Source organism: Fringilla coelebs, assembly GCF_963513975.1.
Source record: "Fringilla coelebs genome assembly, chromosome: 10".
NCBI lineage: Eukaryota > Metazoa > Chordata > Aves > Passeriformes > Fringillidae > Fringilla > Fringilla coelebs.
Window position 1 is genome coordinate 8,215,238 of NC_140036.1, and position 21,577 is coordinate 8,236,814.

General features: G+C 42.5%; 1 protein-coding gene across 3 annotated transcripts in view; it reads right to left on the reverse strand.

The window, feature by feature from the left end:
- The window catches only part of PAX3 (paired box 3), a gene marked incomplete at both ends in the record, with an annotated part of 74,023 nt that overhangs the window by 9,933 nt on the left and 42,513 nt on the right, over positions 1-21,577 (reverse strand). For 2 of the 3 annotated variants that reach the window (XM_084212400.1, XM_084212399.1), the window contains 3 exons: positions 1,634-1,848; positions 2,935-3,100; positions 13,229-13,434. In XM_084212400.1, the coding sequence (XP_084068526.1) occupies positions 1,634-1,848; positions 2,935-3,100; positions 13,229-13,434 (587 nt within the window). The remainder of the gene's footprint in view (positions 1-1,633; positions 1,849-2,934; positions 3,101-13,228; positions 13,435-21,577) is intronic. The other variant, XM_084212401.1, reaches the window with a different exon arrangement.

Sequence of the window (21,577 nt, forward strand, 5' to 3'; positions counted from 1 at the left end):
CCACTCCTGTGTCACAGACAATAAAAGCTTTGTGAAAGGGGAAAAAAAAAGAGATCACATTTTCCACAGCCAGAACCAACACACATTTAAACTGACGCTAACAACTACTTTTTATGGGTTAACATGGAAAACCAGATAGATAATTATGTCAAAAATGTGGAAGCCTTGCACACTATGAAACTAGCCATTAAAAAAAAAAAAAAAAAGAAACAACTAATATAATGTCATGGATTTTTTTGAAGTTTGCATTTTTGCATTTAGAAATCAGAATTCTTTCAAACAAAATCTATTCAAGTCTTGTTGAAAGTACATCCGTTTGTTTTTCTGTTGGTATTTTTTTCCTGAGGTTTCAAGCCATGAAGTTTTGTACCACACTCCATGCTATAGGAATCTGTGAATCTTAATTACATTTACCGTTACAAAAAAGGGTTTATGAACTTTTGCCTTTGGGCAAAAATGTTTATTTCATTGCCTTTGTTATTCATTCTTTTCAACTCCAGAGCCTTTGAACTTTTCAGCTGCACAGAGTTATCACCGTTGCACAGGAACCAGGAACTGCACTCCCGAGATGCAAACCACAAGTTGAAGAAAACGAAGGAGGCAAAGATATACGAGTCGTTATTTTGGCCACCCTTTGTGCCATTAAAATCTCATTTTCTGCCTATTAGAATGCCCTCTCCCTGCTTAGGCAGTGGTGATAGTCAGTGATTAGTGTGTAATTGAGTATAATTGTCTTTTCACTTTTCATTTGTGTCATTCTGAGCTTCTCTCTGTTTTTCTAACCACTGAGAGGAAAAAAGGGTAGAAAGCAGATAAAGCTGTTAAAACTCTCACTTTCAGCCCTGAAGAGATTCCTGATTGTAATTATAGATTGCATCTTCTTTTGACTCCTCAGAATTTAGTGGACATCTCTTTCCAAGCACCTGGGCAAAGCTCTTGCTAATAAAATAAACTACCATCTATTCAAGCCTTAACTAATAATGTCAGCTTCAGACGGATGCCGTCTGTAGGAAAATTTAACCAATCTTTTGACACTCAATTATCAAGGCAATTCATTAACCTGATTTCCTTAAAAGAGCTCACGCAAATTAGAAAAACAATTATGGTATTCATGCATTTATATATTGCCAAACAGCAGCAATACTTCTCATTTATGTATTTATAACTTGATTACAGCTCATCTCAATACACATTTCTCAGTCCTTGGAACTTCTCTCATACAACTTGCCCATAATTTTCCTGGATCACTTGGTAAAATCTTGATGATGTTATTTTAATGAGATATTTTATTCACAGAAAAAAAATACAAGCTCTGTTTTCTGTACCTAGCCACGGATCTTCAGGAGAAGAGCAGTACATTACAAATGCTTGACAACTGGATGCAAACATGAAGTCTGCATGATTCCATTATAAATCAGTTGAAATTAAATATAAGCTATGACTCTTTATTCAGCCAGTAGGAGGAAAAAAAATTTAAAAAAAAAAAAAGGAAACTAGCAAACTGAAATCATGTGGCTTATATAAAGAATACATTATGGTTTAAATTTGGCAATTCATTATACTGTGGCCTGGGGGAATAGACTCTTTGGTTCTGCTATACAGCAAATCCTCTGTCTGAAAACACAGGACTGACCTGAGGTGAGAGGCCATTGCCAATGGCAGGGTTCATGGGATTGGAGGGCCCGGATGGAGGCACAAAGCTGTCTGTATAGCTGGAAAATCCATGCCTGGTGCTGGGCAGGCAATAGGCAGAGCTGCTCTCGGGGTTCGAGGGGAGGCTGCTTTGGTGTACAGTGCTTGGAGGGAGAGGCTGAGGTCTGTGGACGGTACTGCTTGGATCAGACACGGCTGGAAGCAGAAGAAACATGTTGATGTGTTTTCCTCTTTTACTTCTGGCATAATAAGTTCATTATGTGAAGCTCAGCTTAAGAGAACTGCATCAGACCCTGCATCTAAATACTGATTAAGTAGAAAAGTAAATCTATAATTTTGCTAGATATTTAACCAGCCTGTGAGCTTACAAAAAAACTCTTAAACAGACTATAAATATCATAACAACAGGCATGCAGTTTTCAGACAACCCTTAGTGAGCACATACTGTCAGCAATTTTTTTTAATATGCCTATATATAAAAATTAAGGAAAATATTTATTTACTTCTAGGACCAGTTCTCTCCTCCTGCTCACAGCTCAGAAATCCCACCATGGTTTGTATCAAGTCAAGCAATGGATGGGAGAACCCCTGGGCTTTGAAAAATTACCTCAATTAGAACCTCCACTGAGAGTTAGCATCCAAATCTCAAGGAAGAAGCAATAAGAGGACATAACTAATTTTATAAAATCTCATTCATAAGGTTTTTATTTAATATTAAAATCTAGCAAAGGATAGACTGAGAGTCTGTTCCCTCCCACTCAAATCCATCCAAGGCCACAGAATTTCTGATGACATAAAGAAAAATTGAGACTGAGACTGGTTACTGACTGATGTGAAACTAGGTGGTCTGAGTAGCTGTTTTTTCCACCCTCAGACAAATATTCAGAGTATTTACAGAAGTTCCAATGCTCCATCAATGACAGTCATAACAAAGATGGAGTGCACCTGTCTCTTTCTACATCACACCAGACACTTCCAGCAAAGGAGGCCAATGCAGTGGCAGAACAAGGATGAGTGTCCATCACTTTACCAAAGCTGCATGCCTGCTGGGCAGAAGGTGATTATTTCTCTGGAGAGCATCCTTCCCACAGAACCACCCCTTTCTTGCAGCAAAACAAATCTCAGTTCTTATGTGCTTAAAATAAACAGGCTTGCAGGGTCCTCCCTGAGTCAGACCCTAATTAGCCAACTCATTAGAAAAGAAAATATTTCTGCAGTGGATGAGCACAGGAAACCCCCTCAATAGCACTATTTTAACCAAGTACCTGTGGGCTACTGTACCTTGGGGTATGGAGGTGGGTTGGTAGGAGGGCTCAGAGAGCTGGTACGTTGGCAAAGTTGGCATGGCACTGGGTGGGAACCCTCCAGGGATCAGATGGTTGAAAGCCATCAGTTGGTTGGCTCCTGCCTGTTTCCTCCATCTGGCACGACGATTGCTAAACCAGACCTGCAAATGTTTTAAACATGAACATTTGATTTTTTGCACATTTAGTACAGATGTATCAGAAAGAATGGCATTGCATTTCAAACATGCTCAGTGTCTGAGATGAGAGATGCAGAAGATGCACACTGAACTCAGTACTCCTAGACAAGAAAGTTACCCTTGGCACACATTTCCGTGGTCCAAGAGATTCAACACAGGAATTCTGATCCCTAGTTTCCTCTCAAATTCAGCCTCTCCTGAGAAAAAAGCTCTTTCAAGCTTTAGTGGTTTTAATCACTATCACTACTGTGCCAGATTTAATGACAAAGGGGAAACCTCTCCATTTAATCTAAGTGCCAGCCAAAGCTATTTCATCTGTACTGTATTGTCTTTAGCTTGCTGACAAGTTAGTGGCATCACATAATGCACTGTTAGAAGGTGCATGTACTTATATATTGGGATAATATATTGCCCTAATGACCAACAGAACTTCAAGCTTTTAATTAGAAAAATACAAGCCCCATGTACAAAATACACAAATCCCTTCCAGCAAGGAGGGATTTTTTTCATGTGTTCACATATGTACAAAACAGTAGGTCAGAACTTCAGTACTAGATTAGCATTTCAGAACCACTTTGAAATCCATTCCCAGGACAGTACACCAACCAGATGGGGTTTGGATTTGTGGGGTATTTTAGCTATAAATCTGCTTTTCTTCACATCATTCTCAGTTTGTGTTTTAAGCTTTCCAAGTCTTGGATAGTTCTTACTACATCCAAGATATGAAGAGGCAAGACATCACAAATGCAGACAAAATAGGAGTTGCAAAACACATTAATTGTTAATTTTGATATTCTAACAATTCCACACATCAAAAATTGGAAGGGCAAGGAGTCAGTGCAGGGGTGCCTGGAGCAGGGTGCAGGCATATTGCCCTGTTGCAGGGTCAGAGCAGGCTCCTGATTACAGCTCTGAGCTCCATGGTGGAGCACTGAGGGAAAGAATGGTTGGTTCAGGTAACAGAGACTGCATACATTTGTAAACAAGCAGCCAGTTGCTCATAATCCCACACCCTGAAGCAGCTGTGGTGCTCATCTACAGATACAATTCATGAGAAAAGACCCCAGCTGAGTGTTAATACCTGATAAAGTAGATCTGCACAGCCTGTAAGGCAGCACTGAGGCACGTTAGCTGATGAGCCACATAGAGATGTGTTTGTAGAAGATGGGACTCAGATCTGTAACCCTTGAGCAAGCAGCCCTTGCTGACTTATGAATCAGGCATCACAGACTGGGATTCTAAGTGTAACACCATTTATAAACCATGAGTGGCCTTCACACTAGAGAGTGACAACATTTTGGGCTACACTCTGGGCTTCTCCTCTGCTTGCTGTTTCATGACAGGAGTGGTGGGACTCACTGGGCCATCTGGTTTCTGCCATAGGCCATCTGTCACCATGTAGTTTGTTCTGACTGCATCCTCTTTTCAGAACGAGATGCTCAGTTCACACAGCTGCCTCCTCCTCTGGATGCAACATCTACTCCTCAATTATACACACCCACTCCAGTTTAAGATCTAGGACAGTGGGACAGGTAGAGCTGCTGTTCTATGTCACAAATCCCTCTCTTGTTGTTTTGCTGTATATACTAACCCCCTCTGTCTCCACATGAACCATTTCTGAAAGCAGCTGGCAGGGACAAGGCACTGGGGTGGAGATGCAAAGTGCAATGAGCAGTGGCTGAGGATGGGTCTAGAATCAGCCTAGAGCAAGAAAGAGACCTTGCTAAAGATCCAAAGAACACTTAGAAAGGATAATGGAGGTCAAAGAGTGACCAGGGAACAGCAAACCCTTGTTGTAATTAGCTGACCCAGGTCATTAACTCTGGCTTTTTGCCTTGACATTCTCTCTTCTTCAGGTCAAGAGGGTTATCTCATGATCTCCAAGTGCTTTGGGAACACGAACTAGGCTAGGTTACGTGAATGAATTTCACTCAGGAAAGTGAGGTAACAAGATTTCATTTTCTCTACAAATAAGCATTTGCCTTCTAACTCCAGATCTTTATTAAAATTAGTCAAACTTTAATTCAGTAGTAAGTGATTTACCTATATGACAAGTTTTATTTTTTTATTAATGGACACATTTTTGGCTCATTTTGTAGACTTGAATTTTTTTCCACAACTGCAGCTGTGTATTAGACATCTCTGAAAGGAACACACTCAATGGTATCAAAAAGTCTGCAGTAGCCACCCAATGGACATCCTTGCACACAGCTTTGATGCCACCTGGAGCCCCATCATACTGAGTGGGACTCTGCAGGGGTGCAGAAACCTGGCTGGGCTGCACACAAACAAGGCTGTGTACTGCCACCTCAGCCCTGTGTGATTGGGATGTGCCAAATGAGTGCTACTCGATGGGCACTCGTGTCACATGGCACTGGCACTGTCCTCTGGCACTGGCCTCTTACTTTCCCCCGTGGCAGGAAGGCAGATGGCACCTGACTAGCACCAGAGTTAGCCCAAAATTAACTCTCCAAAACCCCTTGAACAAGTTCAAAACTGCAGAGGAAGCCTTACTGCTGCTAATACCACACAAGTTCAGCACTACAGAATGGTAGAGGCACATAAGAAAACAAAAATTAAAAAGCCAAAAAACCAAGAAAAGGTTACTAAAAACTAAATGACTGAAACCTAAGTATTTTATTTACATTTTATGTAATGCTTATTAAAATTAGTCAGATCCTATGCTTTTATTCAGAAGCTTGAACAGAATTATGAATGCTGAATTCAGAACATATTCTGAATATGTTATTTTAACTGAAATAATTGAGGTTTTTAATCATAATATTTCCCTTAGACTACAGTCAGTTGCCTTGATCTATTTCAAGAGTCCAGAATTTTTTTCATTTCTTAAATCCTCATGTATCATGAAAAATCCGTGTAAAATACTCCCACTAAAGAAATCTTGAAAAACTTTGCTAATCTCAAGCCAAGACTTAAAAATAAATCCAGTCACCACAAGCCAGTGTGTCTGCTTAGAAACATATTGTAAAAACCTGGGGGAATATTTTCTTTTGTTTATACATTTCCAATATGATTTAAATGCAATGTCCCCTTATGTGCAACAGATTTCAACTTCCACCAACATGACAAAATTCTCATCTCATGAGTGGCCTTTTCAAATCTAGCAGGTCCCCACAAGATGCTCCTTTCTCCCACAACCTCCTTGCGAGAGGCACAATCGTCACCTGGCTGCAGGGATGCTTCCAGTACAAAGCAGCCCCTGGAGGAGATCCCAAGTGTCATCCCGTGAGAAAGTGCCACCCTGCAGTGGGCACAACAGAAATCAAACTCTAAACTATCTAGAAATGGACAGAGGAAACACATCTTGGCTGAGGGACCCAAGCATTCAGAAACTATGTCTGCACAGAAGCCAAGTCACACTCACCATAGTGAGGCTGGGACTCCTTGGTTCCTGTGTCACTTTCAAAGATGGAATGTAAATGATCCAGATGATTTGGAAACAAACTTGAATCCCAATGTCTGGCCAACATTTATAGCTCAAAAATAGAACTGAAGAGGATGAAATATAGAACAAAACAGGTGGAAAGTAGCGCTTTAAGTACTGGAGGCTCCAGTTTTCCAAACAGCTGGGACTGGACTGACCAAAAAAGAAATCACTCTGCCACAGAACATAAAAACTGTATTTTGCACCAATGTAGGTGGATAAGGTGAACTAATAGGTTTCTTCCATCTCTATTTCCTGATATTTGGATCCTGCCTCTTATTATCATTTTTTCTTAAAGCAGTTTGCAAGTGATCATGCCAATATCTTATTTTGTTGATCTCAACAGGATATTCTTTAGAAGATGCATTTATTCACTTGGGAACACACTAGTGTAATTAGCCTTGACATTTCGACAGTCTGATCATAAACACAGAGTGCTCTATGTGCTTTTAAGGCAAAAAGATCTCTGATTCAACAGGGAAAAACATTCAAGATGTGAATGTTGCAAAAAACCCGTGGATATTTTGTTATAGAAAGTCCTGACCATTGCAAGCAGGAGTGCCAGAAACACAAAAGTCGAGAGACTGATGTATTGTTAATGGCACTTCTAATTTTAGATGAATTCTAGATGGGGGGAGGGAGGAGTTGGTTTGGTTTTTCCTCATGATATTTTTCATGGTAACTGCTTCCCCCACCCTACTATTCCCCACCTCTCCCTTCCCACAAAATTCATATGTTCAAAACAAAGTCTGACCATCCTGGAAGCCAGAACCGGCGGATGTTCCACCAGGGAAAGAATGTGGGCTGTGCCAGAAGCAGCAGGGGTGCCTTGGGAAGAGGGGAGGCTGAAGAAGGAAACTGCAAACAAAGCTGAGCTCCACCAGCCCAGGCAAAGCTGACTCTGCTATCTTTGCAAAACATGGCAGTGTGACTGCTACAGACACCTTCAGGGTTTGCTCCTGCAGTCCCTACAGATGCCAGACCTCACTTACTTCAGCAGCCCTTCAAGGGCATGAACAGGAGATAAGTTTCTTATCCTCTCTCTTTTCTTTTTTTTTTTTTCTTTTTTTCTTTTTTTCCTTTTTTTTCTTTTTTTTTCTTTTTTTTCCTTTTTTTTTTTTTTTCAGTAGGGTGAGTTTCCATCCTGGCTCGCCAAGGTATCAGTACTATGAGCTGCAGGGAGAGCACTGCCAGGAAGCAGCCACAGGATGAAGAAAGAGTAAAAACAGAATTGCTTTCTAGCACAACTAGTTGAAAAATCAGCTTGACTGTGACATCTGCACACCCCCAGCCTCACAGGGATAAGGTCCACTGCATACAGATGCACACCATGTTCCCTCACAGCATCCCAAAGCCTGCTGAGAACAGCCTGCCATGGCCACCAGAGGGAATGTCACAATGCTAAGGGATCTCTGCCTGCTGAAGCCTGCTCTTTATGGGCAGGGGAAGTGATGCTGTTCAGGGTACTAGCAGTTATCAGTGTGCTAGAAACCAGAGTTCTTTGAAAACATTTCAGGGGGAGGGAGGGAGGTGGGAATAAAAGGGAAAAGTATACCAAACAAAACCCCAAAATAAAAAAACAAAACAAACAAACCAAAAAAAAAAGCCACACAAAAAAAATCCAACAGCAAAGAAAGTCAAAATGAAACCCAATGCACCACGCACAAAATGAAACAAAAAAAAAAAACAACACAGACCAAAAAGTCACTAGCCTGTGCCAAAGGGAGTATGGACACCCAACCACCTCCCAGTGTGACCCAATATACTCCCATCTCTTAGGTTTCTTTGAGAAAACTTTGACTCGGTCCTACAAAAATAATTCTAAAAATCTGCAGCTGAATAGTTCTGAAAATTATTGAGTAATAAGCAAATTTATCTGTGTATTTATAAGTTAAAGTGACATTAATTAGAGCCCTTAGGCAGCAGGGACCAGAAAGAGACAATCAAAATCACATCCCTCTTTTCCTCTATATTTAAAATGTTCTCGTGGGCCCACATATGAATGCAGTTGGTTAATTTACTCATAAGAATTTCCCCTTTACAGGGGAGGGGGGGACCTGCAATTACAGGGTTATCTACTGCAAGGATGCACACAGCATTTTCTTTCTTTAGCCTTTTTATGATGCAAGAGATTCAGTCTCAAGAAAAGGCATCAGAAATTCTCCATAAAACCACATCAGGAATAACTAAAGGTCTGATGAAAGTGAGTCTTGAGTGTTCTTGAATCCATCCTGCATTCCTTTGCCCCATCTTCCCATAGGACTGGGCAGTTCAGTATATGCTCAAACCATTTCAGAAGAGCTGAAAGCAAATTAAGACTTTTCTTTGGCACAGATTCTCCCTCCCCAGTGACTTCTCACAGAGCGCTTTTCACTATTTTCTACTGAGAAAATACTACTAAAGCTGACAAATTGGACTTCAGAGCCTTTAACCTTTACTACTAGCTCAACAGTCATAACTTCTCTCACCTTTCCCCTTACTCCTCTCCAAACTCTTTCCTTCCCTTTACCACAGTAAAGCAAAGAAAATAATATCCAAGCACAACACTTAAAATACATTTTTTAATAACTTTTCTTCTAGCTACTCAAAACATCCGAGCTCTTGGGACTTATTTGTTGAGGTTACAATAAGGTTTTTACAATAGCTAACAAGCTGATTACAAGTTTGACATGGGAACATTCAATTCCATGCTAGTAGCCTGGAGAGATGTGCCTAAATTTTTAGACATGCTCTGTTGATAAACAACTTTTTTTTTTTTAATGTCTTCAAGCAAATCAGTTTAAAACAGGGATTTGGCTGAGAAGAAACTCTTCAGGGTGGGAAATAGTCATGATTCAGAATTCTTCCTTGACTTGCCCTTCTTTTTCACCATTATTCATGGATGAAAAAGAATCCAAACAAATTTTTCCTATTGCATTTTGGAATTAAACAGGAGGGCCATATGCCAGCTGCTTCTCACAGCAGGGCCTCCTGCCCCAAGGATCCATACAGCTGGGGCACTCCTTAACACGGTCCAATACACAAGTCTCATGCCCCACATTTCTGGCAATTTGGGAAGCCTGCCATCAACACACAGCCCCAAAAGATTTGCCTGCATGGCCAACCCCTGTTGGCCAAGGCAGGTTCCTGGCCAGCCACAGGACAAACCTGAACCTTATTTCAAAATCCTCTGCCAAAAGATTGACGTAAACACTCCCCACCATGGATCTGAAACAGGCCCAAGCTGCTGCCAAAGCTTGCCCAGTTCGTCCAGGTCTAAAAACAAGCCTGCTGTGGGAATCAAAGGCGGCCAGAAAAGATACTACCCACTTCATTCCTGGTGCACCATTTGTTACAGAAACCATAACTCCACAGCTCTGAGGCTCAGAAAGATCCTTTGATCTAAACTGGAGATAAATTTACTTTTCAGACTTGCCTTCAGATTGTCAGTAAAAACAGGCCACAGACCTTAAGGGCTGGCAATGCAACACAATGATGGTTTTTAAAAGGTTTTAAACTGGACAGGTAAAGTACTGCAGGGTTGCAATTTTTACTCAAAACATGCAAATCTTTAACTTCATATTCCCAGAGTATCACTATTTTTTTTGTTTTTAAAGGAAAGGTCCTCCTTTAGAGCTGTGCTTATCTTTCCAAATTTTATGTGATAAACTCAAAAGACCAAAGAACTCTCCTTTTCCTTCTGCATCTAATGTGCAGAGAAGAACAAGTGCCTTTGGAAGAGGCAGCAGAAGAGGTTTTCCTGGCTTATATCACATCTAGGGTCAAGCAATGGGGAAAAAAACTCAACGGTCCTTGAGTGGAAAGGTGCTGCAGGAGGAACTGCAGGGAGCATTTTAACTCGTTATTACACCCAGTGTTGAAATATTTGCCATGATTACAGTTACACATCTCGTGATTCTTACAATGTGGAGTTTGTTGGAACACTTCTTTCCCCAAAAGCCTTTCCTGTTCCCATGATTAGGTACACAAATAACATTCACAGTGTAAAGTCTGTTTTCAGTTGCTTGTAGCTCTCAAAAAATTCCCCTTAGGGGCTGACATGTTCTACTCTTGCTCCCAGAGCAGAGGCAAGTTTTTTCCTCCACCTTCAAACAACCTGGTTAGAAGCATGCATTTGGTTACCCTTCAGCAGTGGGAAAGTGAGGAAAACCATGGTTCAGTGGTGTAAGACTCTTCCTTTCACGAGAGTAATGAGACAGCCTCAGGGAGCAGAAGGAAAGGGGAGGCACAGGGTGGCGGAGTAGAGAAAACAAAACATGAGATGCAAGTACTACACAGAGGGACTGAGGGAACAGCAAGGTTGATCTAGTTGTTATCAACTAAATAACAGCCTAGGCAAAATAAAACTACTGTACAGAGTTGGACCTTACAGCTCCAAAGGAAATAAATAAATTTCTGGGTTTAGTTGGGTTCAGGCTGCAAGAGCCAGCCCTTTTAGATAATGCTTTATTGGGAAGCAGTCAAAGAAATCTTTGTGTATATATCCATATAAAATTTGGTATCTCTGATCTCTATCATAATGTTACCAAAAAAGAAGTGTGACTAAGAAAGCTTGAATGCTACTTCAGTATGGCTATCCAGCCCTCTCAGCCTCAAGTCTCTTAGGGTTATTTTCTTTTCACAGGTCGTCTTTTATTTCATGCCCATAATACGTGGCTATTTTAAGGAGCTATAGAGAGGTGCTGAATGCTGATAAGGCAAATCCTGTATCCCTTAATCCACTGCTAAATCATTCTGCCAGCCTTCAAGTGTACCAGACAGATGGAGTGCACTAGGAAACTGCCCACAGGCTGGTTACTTCAACCCCAGCTCATCTTTAATCCAGAAAGGTTTTGTTCTGGTATTTTAATCATTGATTGACTGGGAACTCTATTCCATGCTGGGTTAGGTAAAATATCCATGTCAGAGGTACTGGGGAATTCGTGAGGCTGTAGATCATACGAGTGGTGTGAGACAGGATGCGTCTCGAGGGAACCAAGGAAGCCATGAGGAATGCAAAAAGTCACAGGGTTAAAGCCACATTAAGACAGCTGTTATGTTAATGAGAGTTCTGCTTTTCTTCTAGCTGTGGGTCATTGATTTAGAAAAACATGAACAAGGTCTTTTTCGTTTTATCGTATTTTTCCACTGAAGCTAACATAGACCAAAACATCATCTCCGAGATCCCATTCGTCTTGCTAACAACACTTGTGAAGCAAGTTATCTTTGTTATGTTTGTGTGCAAATGATTCCTGGGGCTTGATTTGGTCTTACCTGGCCCAAGTCTATCTATGGAGCTGTTTTGCAAGCATTTCACTTAGTAAACATGTTAAGAAAAGAGTCATGCACAACTGAGTTTGCCTTCCAGACAAATTCATCCACACATCTGATTTTCTCCCACAGTCATAATAAACACTTATGAGAAATGTAGCGTGAAGTCTTCTGCAAAAACATTTAGCAGGTAAAAAGTCTGAGCCTTTCAAGACAGACATCCAATAATACAGACATGCTGCAATAGGTGTGATTGTCTTAAAAAGTCAGAGAGGTGTTTTGTATTGCTTATTTCAGTTTGCACAGTCTGAATGCCTCAGGCTGAGTTTCAAAGGTCAAACCATAATAAGAGTTTTACCAAAGAAACCAAATTCACCTGTATCCTTGGTCAGACCACAAGTCACCACTCATTTCTCTTCCTTTGTTAGACCACATGCTTCAACATCTTGCTTGTCACCCAACCACATACTGGCTTGGTAACACTTACAACTCAGACTGATTTAAAAGAGGCATATTTTCCCAGCAATTCATAGGTGTCAAGTGGTGAAAGAGCAGCAGAAAATTCTGCCTGCAGTATTAAACTTTTCACAGCATGTGTTTCTTTGATACTAAACAGAAGTCCTAATCAAAACTTGAACTCAGAGGTGCAGTTTTTTCCAGGATAATTTGGCAGCTATTTTCCTAGGTTTAGACAGCTAAAAATCCAGGCTCATACTTTTTTTTAAAAAATTGAATCAACTCCATCTTACTGCTCTGGTACATTAGCTTGCTTTAGACAACCCAGATATGCATGAGACTGTGAAGACTTAGAAGTTATTTGAGAACTTATTTTCTTTTGAATTGAACTGAGAGTGGGGATAAAAGAGATATTACAGAATTTATACCAAGTCAACTTCTAACCAAAATCTAACCTAAAAGTGAACTGTAGATTCTGCACCAGCCACCTTCCTCACTTTTACAGCTCTGTAGACACATTTTCCTTTAGAAAATGTTTTTCTCTCCTTTTTTAATGCCTGGAAGACCCAGACAACAACAGATGAAATCTATTAGGTAACGATAAACTGGCCCAACAGCTGAGCTGTTACATGCAGAGTGCTGTCAAGTGCATAAAGCAAACAAATGGGGAAATCAGACCTTCTTCTTCTTGTTCAAAGATTCTGTACTATATTCATGGCAAGTGTGGAACAATTAATGGGAAGAAACAAAAGTATTTTCAAAGCAGTTCCCTTAAACAGTTAAAAAAAAAAGTCCATGTACAGATGTGAACCTCTACAGCTGTAAACCATGTTGTTTCACTTTCCTTCTCCTCCAGAGCAGGATCATGTAGGAATATAAAAGAACTCACATGTTAAGAGAAAACGAAACCCCTGTCATTAGGCAGCTTGTATTATACATACCTGGACACGAGCCTCTGTGAGCTTGGCTCTTTGTGCAAGTTCTTCCCTGGTGTAAATGTCAGGGTAGTGTGTCCTTTCAAAAGCTCTTTCCAGCTCTTCCAGTTGTTCTGCTGTGAAGGTTGTCCTGCTGCGACGCTGCTTTCTTTTTAAAGGCAAGTCTGGTTCAGAATCAATGTCAGAGCCTTCATCAGACTGAGGTGCTGATGCTCAAAAAAGGGAAAAAAAAAAAAAAAGGCAAAATTAGCTTTAGTAAAGGAGAAAAAATGGCAAAATATTGAATCAATCAATGACATCCTTTCATATGGAGGCTGTCTTGGACCAAAGGCCCCTCACAAACCCTGAGTGAGAACTTGAGAAAAGTCAGCAAGAAACAAACCACATGCAGTATGACCATGACCCAGGAAGGGGCTACCAACTCTTGCAATCAGCAGCTTACAGAGAAATCAATATGGAAACTCCTTCTGGATTTCACAGAAATGCAAATAGTGGGGTCACAGACAGGGTCAGACAGATCCCAGCAGCGCTGCTTGCTTCCCCTGCCCATCAAGTGAACTCCAGCTACAGCTGAACCCTGAGCTGTAACTGTGAAGGCAGCAGAACCTCTTCTGCTACCCAACCACGCTCACTTTCTCTAGTAAATGGTAATGAACCAAAAAAGTAGACTTTCAAAGCCAGTCTTTGCTTGCACCAGCTGCTGTCCAGGCAACCAGCACTGCTTCTTGCCTGAGTCTTCAAGGGAAACCACCTAAAGAGGGCAGACACTCCCCAGTGATGCTGAAACTGCTTGTTCAATGGAAATACAAGCATTGCTCCTGCTACTTCAACAATGCCAAAGAAATTATTGATATAGACATTGATTTAATATAATCCTTTTAATGTAATTTATTTGGAAGTAAACTGTTTCTCAAGCTCCAGCTAAAACCCCCCACCAGGTTCATTTCTAGCTATCTTACACTTCCAATTTCACTCAAGCTGTTTGAGCTAATAAATACACCTAATCTGTTTACTTAGAGCATGAGAAACACAAAGTGCTTTTTCAGACAATTCAGCTGAAAAGTTTATTAATTTCTGCACACCAAAAAAAAAAAAAAAAAAGAACAATTACTGCTAGACCAGTGGCTCTTTCATGAAAGGTGTCTTCATTTTCCAGACAGCATCAATATCTTGGACCCAGCAAACACACACTTAAGGAAAAACTCCTGTGGATCTCAGCATCAATATACTGAAAAAACATCAGCTCCCAGAGTCTCTTATTTGCAGTGAAGGTTTGTCCCAAGACTGGACTAAGAGGTTCTCATTCTCATTCAAAGGAGAATCAGCACAAACATCCTATCCTAAACAGTCCAAGTCCAGTCCTTACTAAACAGGCAATCTAGAATATCCCAAAATTAACATTATACATTGTCTGAATTAGTGACAAATCCCAAATCTTCTCAGCTAGACACCTTCCTTCCTCAGCAACTGCCAAGTCACAGCACTGCAGGATGAATCCACACTGTCATCCAGGAGCAAAAAGAAGTATAGGCTATTTTAAATATAGCTCCTCATTGTCACTCTGAGGTACAAATCACCCACCTTAACAGCTCTTACTGCCCAGCTAGGCTGGAGGAGAGCACTCCAGCCACACCACCAGGGTCACACTGGCTACCACTGCACTCTGCCCTTACCTGTTGTGGTGAGGTCTGAAACAGAGCTCAGAAATGTCCCTTTTGGAGACAGCCTCTCTGACAAAAGCTACCTTTAATTGTGTACAATGAGTTAAAAGAAAAAGAAGCTGTCAGGAAGATGCCAGGAACACTTTCAATGCTCTTACAGACTCCACATGTATGAGTACAACCTCTTCACACTTCTAAGTATTTGCCTATAAAAAGCCAGCTTAAACTGAGCAATTTAAAGGGGATATTTACTGCTGAATTCCTGAAGTGAACTCCCTCACCAACTAAATGGGAAGTATCAGGAGACATATCATTATCTTTCTTAAAATGTTTTATAAAGACTTAGCAAAACTTGACATGTTTCCCTATGCTCTCATTCCTTTCTGCAGAAGAATGTAGAACTAAAACCCTGACTTCATTTTATTTTCACATTATATTTCATTAAGCAGTATATAAAAGGCACAAAGGCAAACCAATTTTAAAAACCAACTTTATAGTATCTAAGAGTCTGGAACAATATGTGTAATTAAGGGCAAGAATTTAAGAGGAAGTAATGAAATTAAAGTAGGGATAAAATGTATATCACATGAAACTACTTTCATATCTATCTGAAACTACTTTTGTATCTTTCTCTTTCATTGGCATTACTTTTTGCCAGGTACAGCTTTATTGAAAATATTGGCTTCTTTTGTCTTCTTTGCCCTGTGATATGAAAGTCAGACAAATGTAATCTCAAAGGATAGCTACATGTCTGTACTACCATCTGTACTGCTCTTATTCCTTACAAAGTATTCTTAAATATCACTATCTTCAAGGAAGCCTTTATTCTTATTTTTTCCTATTAAAATACCTTTATTAGACTTTTGTATAGGTGAGAAGGGTCAGAGTACTGGCTGAGCACAAAAACTGGATACACCTCAGCCTTTAGACAAGCAATTTATATTTTATATCTGTTCAATAGTCACAGTGCATTGCCCTCTCTCTAAGCAGTATCTCACTAACAGTTCTACTGACTTCCATGATATACAAAGATATTATTCAGCACTGGCAAAGCTGGTGACATTTTAGCTGGGTTATTTCTACATCCATCACCTCTTACATGTATCCTACTGATCCTTATTTTCCAGCCCCTCAAGTCATAAATAGAAGGAGACTCACTGCCATGGGAGATCGCCTGGCTGGGCTCTTTGGGATCACCAGAACCCCTCTCACTATACAGCTCAAAACTGGTGAGACAGCCAACAGCACTACCAGTTGCTGAGTCACAAAGAGTAATTAGAAAAGGAATTACAGAATTAAAGAGAAATTATTTGTCCCTTAACTGCTCATGACCTATCTGGTGGCCTAAGGAAATGCTGCATGCTGATTATCACCATAAATGCACAACCCCACTGCCCAATGTCACAGGCATTTGGTCACCTGGAGTTCTGCAACCATCCCCTTTCCAAACACTGTAAATAGACACATGGGGCAAAAACCGAACAACAAAATGACACACAAGGGGTCATTCTGTGGGCTGTTCTTCCTCCCAGCAAGGCATTTCATTTGAATAATTAAATAACAATAACATGACAACCATTTAAAGCCCATGCATTAGGGCTGCAACACAGTGCACCTGACAGAGGCAGGCAGAGGGGTTATCATGGAGAGGTTATCATCCTGCCTCCTAGGAAAGCAGAACCTTTTTCACAGCTCCTCACACTCTGTAACATTTTTAAAGAGCGTATTACACAGTCTCTTCCTCCTAGTGTAACAGCCAGAATGAATTCTGTCTAGCTGGGGATCTCACTGAAATTAGGTAAATAAAAAAAATTCATACTAACAAAGGCCAGGGAGGGGTGTGGTAGCAGTTTATTAGCTAGCTACCCTCCTCACATCCATCTTCTCAGTTCTTTTTTTAAGCAAGATTAATTTCACAGCCTCCCTCTTGCGCCACTGCAGCTCTGGAGCTCCCTGGGGTGTTCACTCTGCCAGCCTGCGGTTCCCTGGGGTGTTCACTCTGCCGGCCTGGGGTTCCCTGGGGTGTTCTCTGCCAGCCTGGGGGGCCCTGGGGCTCACTGGGGCATTCAGTCTGCCAGCCTGGGTTTCCCTGGGGTGTTCTCTCTGCTGGCCCTGGGGCTCACTGGGACACTCTCCCTGCCAACCTGGGACTTACCAGGGTGTTCACTCTCCCAGTCTGGGGTGTTCTGTCCACCACCCCGGGGCTCCCTGGGGCGTTCTCTCTGCTGGCCCTGGGGCTCCCTGGGGCACTCTCCCTGCCAGCCAGGGACTCACCGGGGTGTTCACCCTGCCAGCCCTGGGGCTCACTAGGGTGCTCACTCTGCCAGCCCTGGGGCTCACTAGGGTGTTCACCCTTGCCAGCCCTGGGGCTCCCTGGGGTGTTCTCCCTGCCAGCCTGGGGCTACCCTGGGCGCTCTCCCTGCTGGCCTGGGGCTCCCTGGAGTGTTCTGTCCACCACCCTGGGGCTCACTGGGGCGCTCTCCCTGCCAGCCCTGGGGCTCCCTGGGGTGTTCTCTCTGGGGTGCTCACCCTGCCAGTCCCGGGGCTCCCTGGGGCGCTCTCCCTGCCAGCCCTGGGCTCCCTGGGGTGTTCACCCTGGGGTGCTCACCCTGCCAGCCCCGGGGCTCCCTGGGCCTCACCGTGGCAGCAGTGGCTGCCGGTGCCCGTCTGATCCCCGCAGCCAGCCCGGCCGAGGCGAGGCGAGGCGAGGCGAGTGACCTCCTCGTGTTTGCTCGGGTGCAGGCAAGGGGAGTGCAGCGGGGCCGCCACCCCCACACAAACCCACAGCAAATGACAAATGACACTTTCTCTTTGTGATCTTTGGGATTTTTGTTGACTTATTTGGAGGCTTTTGTTGGGTCCTAAGAAATGGCCTGTGGCTGAGGCCTATTGGGCCGATTTCCACGCTCCATCTGTGGTATCCATCAGCGGGGCCTTTGCCCGCATTCAGGGCTCTGACACCTGCCTGGCAGGATGCGGGAGGCACAAAGGCGGCTGCCGTGGAGGCGGGGGCGCTGGGCCGGGGGGCTGGGGAGGGCAGCCGGGTGAAGGGGATGCACAGCAGGGGTTAATCCAGCTCCCCCTCCCCAAACCTCCGCACCTGGAGGCGTCCCTCCAACGCTGCCTGCTCCGCCAGAGGTGAGGGGCTCAAGCAGCCCTCCTCACACCGAGGGGGAGTTCAGGAGGAAAGGGAGGGAGAGCGGCAGATCTGCCCCGGGATGGGGGTGTCACAGGCACCCGAGGCGCCCCCCAAAAACACACGTCTGGTGCCGGCTCCCCACCATGGCCAGGAGCAGCAGTAGGTGGCCAGTAGGGCGTTCCTGCCTGCATCCTTGTTTGTGTTGGGGTTGGTTTTCAGCAGCTGGCTTTTAACAGTCGACAAGATAGAAACGCACCAAGCACCCTTTTCTTGCTCAAAATAAAGTCCAAAGAAAGATAAAATGGCATCCTTATTTTGTGTTAACAGCCCCTCTTCTCTCCTTCCCTCTCGGCAGTCCTGTTTAGGGGCAGGATCTTATATCCATACAAAATATAATGAAGGCTCTAGAGTACCTCTCTCCTTCCCAGCACATCAGCCCTCCGTTTTTCTGTGTTTGCCTGGGGTAACATGACGCCAGGCTTCCCCCTTCTCCTCCTCCTCCTCCCAAAACCTCACTGTCACAGCAAGGAGCCATTAAAAAGAAAATACGCCCTGCCAGGTCTGTGCTAATCAAACCAGGACAAATAAACTCTGACACTCAACAACTCCCCGAGTGCCTGCAGCCCGGGGAGGAGACTACAGATTAGTTATGAATATGGCAGGCAGCAGGGGACGAGCTCAGGGGTCCCGAGTCACCCCACAGCCACCTGTGAGCTCTTTAGACACAACTGAAGCTGTGTTTATCTAAGATAAAGCATGCTTCAAGGAACAGGAGAGCACCCCTAAAGTTTAGGTTCTCCCCCGAAGGCACTTTTGGGCAAGGTTACCGATACTCAGAGCTGCAATTTTGCCCAATTCAACGTTCATTTTCTGTGCTTCAACATCCGTGGGGTAAGAGGACAGGAGGGAGATTTGGACATCCTAAGTCTCACCCTATTAAGTCACAGCCCAAAACTTGTTATCAACTGGACTCCTTTTCTTTGAGAGGAAAAACAAAATCAGATTTCAAGAAACAAAGAATGAAACAAGAAGCCACAAAAGATTTCTCAGATGGGTTTATGACAAAACATGCTAATGCTGCTACATGCTTCTTTTTTCCTATTAAAAGTGAAAATTTAGGAATCAGCAAATATATAAAGAAATTCTCAACCTTGCTAGAAAGCAGCAGAGTACCTGATACAATGTAAAATACCCGCAAGTAGTAGAATTGCTTTTAACCAGTTCTACTGGCATTTTGACTATGACATATCAAAGAAGGAGAAATGAAACCAAAAAGAAAGACTCTGTTCTAGACAGGAATATCGCTCATCTAACAGGGATTAAGTCACACTTCAATTACTCCTTTGAAAACCGCTGCTATTTGTAAAGGGCATACTTACAAAAAAAAATTGTAAATGACTTTAACTCCACAGGCACTTTAAAAAAAGTCTGTAGTGAGAGAGTGAGAGAAACATTGAGAAAATATGTTGCTACTTAAGTAAACTCGTTAATAAGAGCAATTAATGCGTTACTGGAACTGGAAAAGATCAAGCCCATATCCTGAGAGCTGTAAGATGAAAAGTCAGCACAGAAAGGAAACAACCACCACAGCAGTGATAAAAGTGATCTTCTTGAGAAAAATGGATGGTATTTTTATTTTGTTTGGGCTGATTCACATAGAGAAACGTGCTTTGTACGGCAAAGTGAAAAGGAAAACAGTAGCTGCAGTAAAAGGAAAAGGCCAACAGTGACTTTTATTTACAATTACCAAGAGACAGGCTATTATTGACCATATGTGCCACAATCGCCCTCCTTATCATGGGTTGGCCATCATGTCCACTGGGAGCTGTTAATGAACTGGGTAATTGAGCTGCTGACATGTGTTACCAAAACAAAACAATAGGAAGAAGAGACAAATGAACATTTTATTTGCCAATCAGAGTAGGTTCCGCTTTTCAGAGAACTGTGCCTAAGTAAGTGGCTGAATACATAAAACAGTGCATTGAAGGCAAGCAGATGCATGCACAATAATGGTTAACTGACAGCCTATGGCCCATCTGTGCTTAACATTTTGTTAAAGAAATTACTTGACTTGCTAAAGAGACAAATCATACAGCTGCCCCAAGTGCTGCATTATAAGAGATAAATCATTAGCTAAACTGTTTCATGCTTAAAATGACAATGCATATTAACAGTTATGCAGGGACATTTTGTCAGCACAGCTTGATGCAGTTATAAGTGACAAAAAATGTGACAGCTCATAGCTATTCAATGATTTCAACTTAGAAGAGAATGACAACACTGTGAAAACAATTTCACTGCATAAACAATAGACAATTCACAGGCCCTTTTTTTTAAAAAATACATTAATTTTTTTTTGCAATGATGAAATAATATGGAAAAGAAAAAAAATGCACAGTGTCTAACTGTTCTGCACCATTAATCTGCTAGCATGTACTTCATTCAAAATCACAGAGCATCAAAAAGGAACACATTCCATTTTAAATATCAAAGACTGCATCGCCAGCGCTAAGAATAAATGGCTAATTCTCAACTGTGCATGAAAGGATAAAGAATTTCTAGAGTGAAAGGAAGGGAAAAGGAAACTGCAAATACAACTACAAAAATCTCTTCTTATTCCCCCACCTCCTTTGCCAAAAAGAGATTTGCTTTGTTGATACAAGTAACGCTAAAGTACTTACCAGCTTTGCATGTGGGTCTGATCCCAACTTTCACTGCTGTAAATTTGCACTGGGGGATTGCCATTATTATTACTATTATTGTCATTATTATAATTATTCTCATTGTCATTATTGACATTATTATTATTATTATTAATTCTTCTTACTTACACTGAAAGCTAAGTATAAAGGAGCTGCAGTTAGCACTTAGATCCTGTGTCCAGGGAGTACACACACATGTATCAAAAAAAAAAAAAAAAGCCAAATAAATACTGGGATTTGATAAAAGTCATGTAGCCTGTGAGAGGTTTCCCTGTGGTTTCAGAAGTTGGTATTTATATAAGGGTTAGCTCAGGTTTAATGACTAAATAAAATTTAAGTTGCTACACTTTTCTCCACGAAGCCAAGACTCCCTCGCTGACTGCGCAGAGTTTCCATTCACTGGCCTCGAAAGACTGCTCTGCTGTTTCTACTGGTACACGAGCAAAGCTAGATCCGGGCAAGCTTTGCCCCTCGCTCAGTCTGTCTGTCCCGGGGCAGAGTGTGCTGATTGTTTGACCCTGCAGCGGAGCCGAGCGGAGCCGGCGCTGCGGTGCCCCGGACGCGCACCGAGGCTGCGGCACCGAGCGCACCCCGGACCGCGCCCGGCCCGGCCGCCCCGAGCGGCTCCGCTAAAGCGGCGAGGCAAAAGCACAGCTCGTTGTTTCTCTCCGTGAGCTCACGAGTGCCCACGTCTGGGGGTTTTTCCAGCCCTTCCCGCAGGGAGCATCCCTGGTAACGTTGAGAACACGAGTACTGTGTTTAAGTATTGCGGCATGTTGTCAGTTCACTTACGAATGTTAGGATATTCCAAGGAAAAACTTCCAGAGGATTAAACCTCCTAAATTAAAAAAAA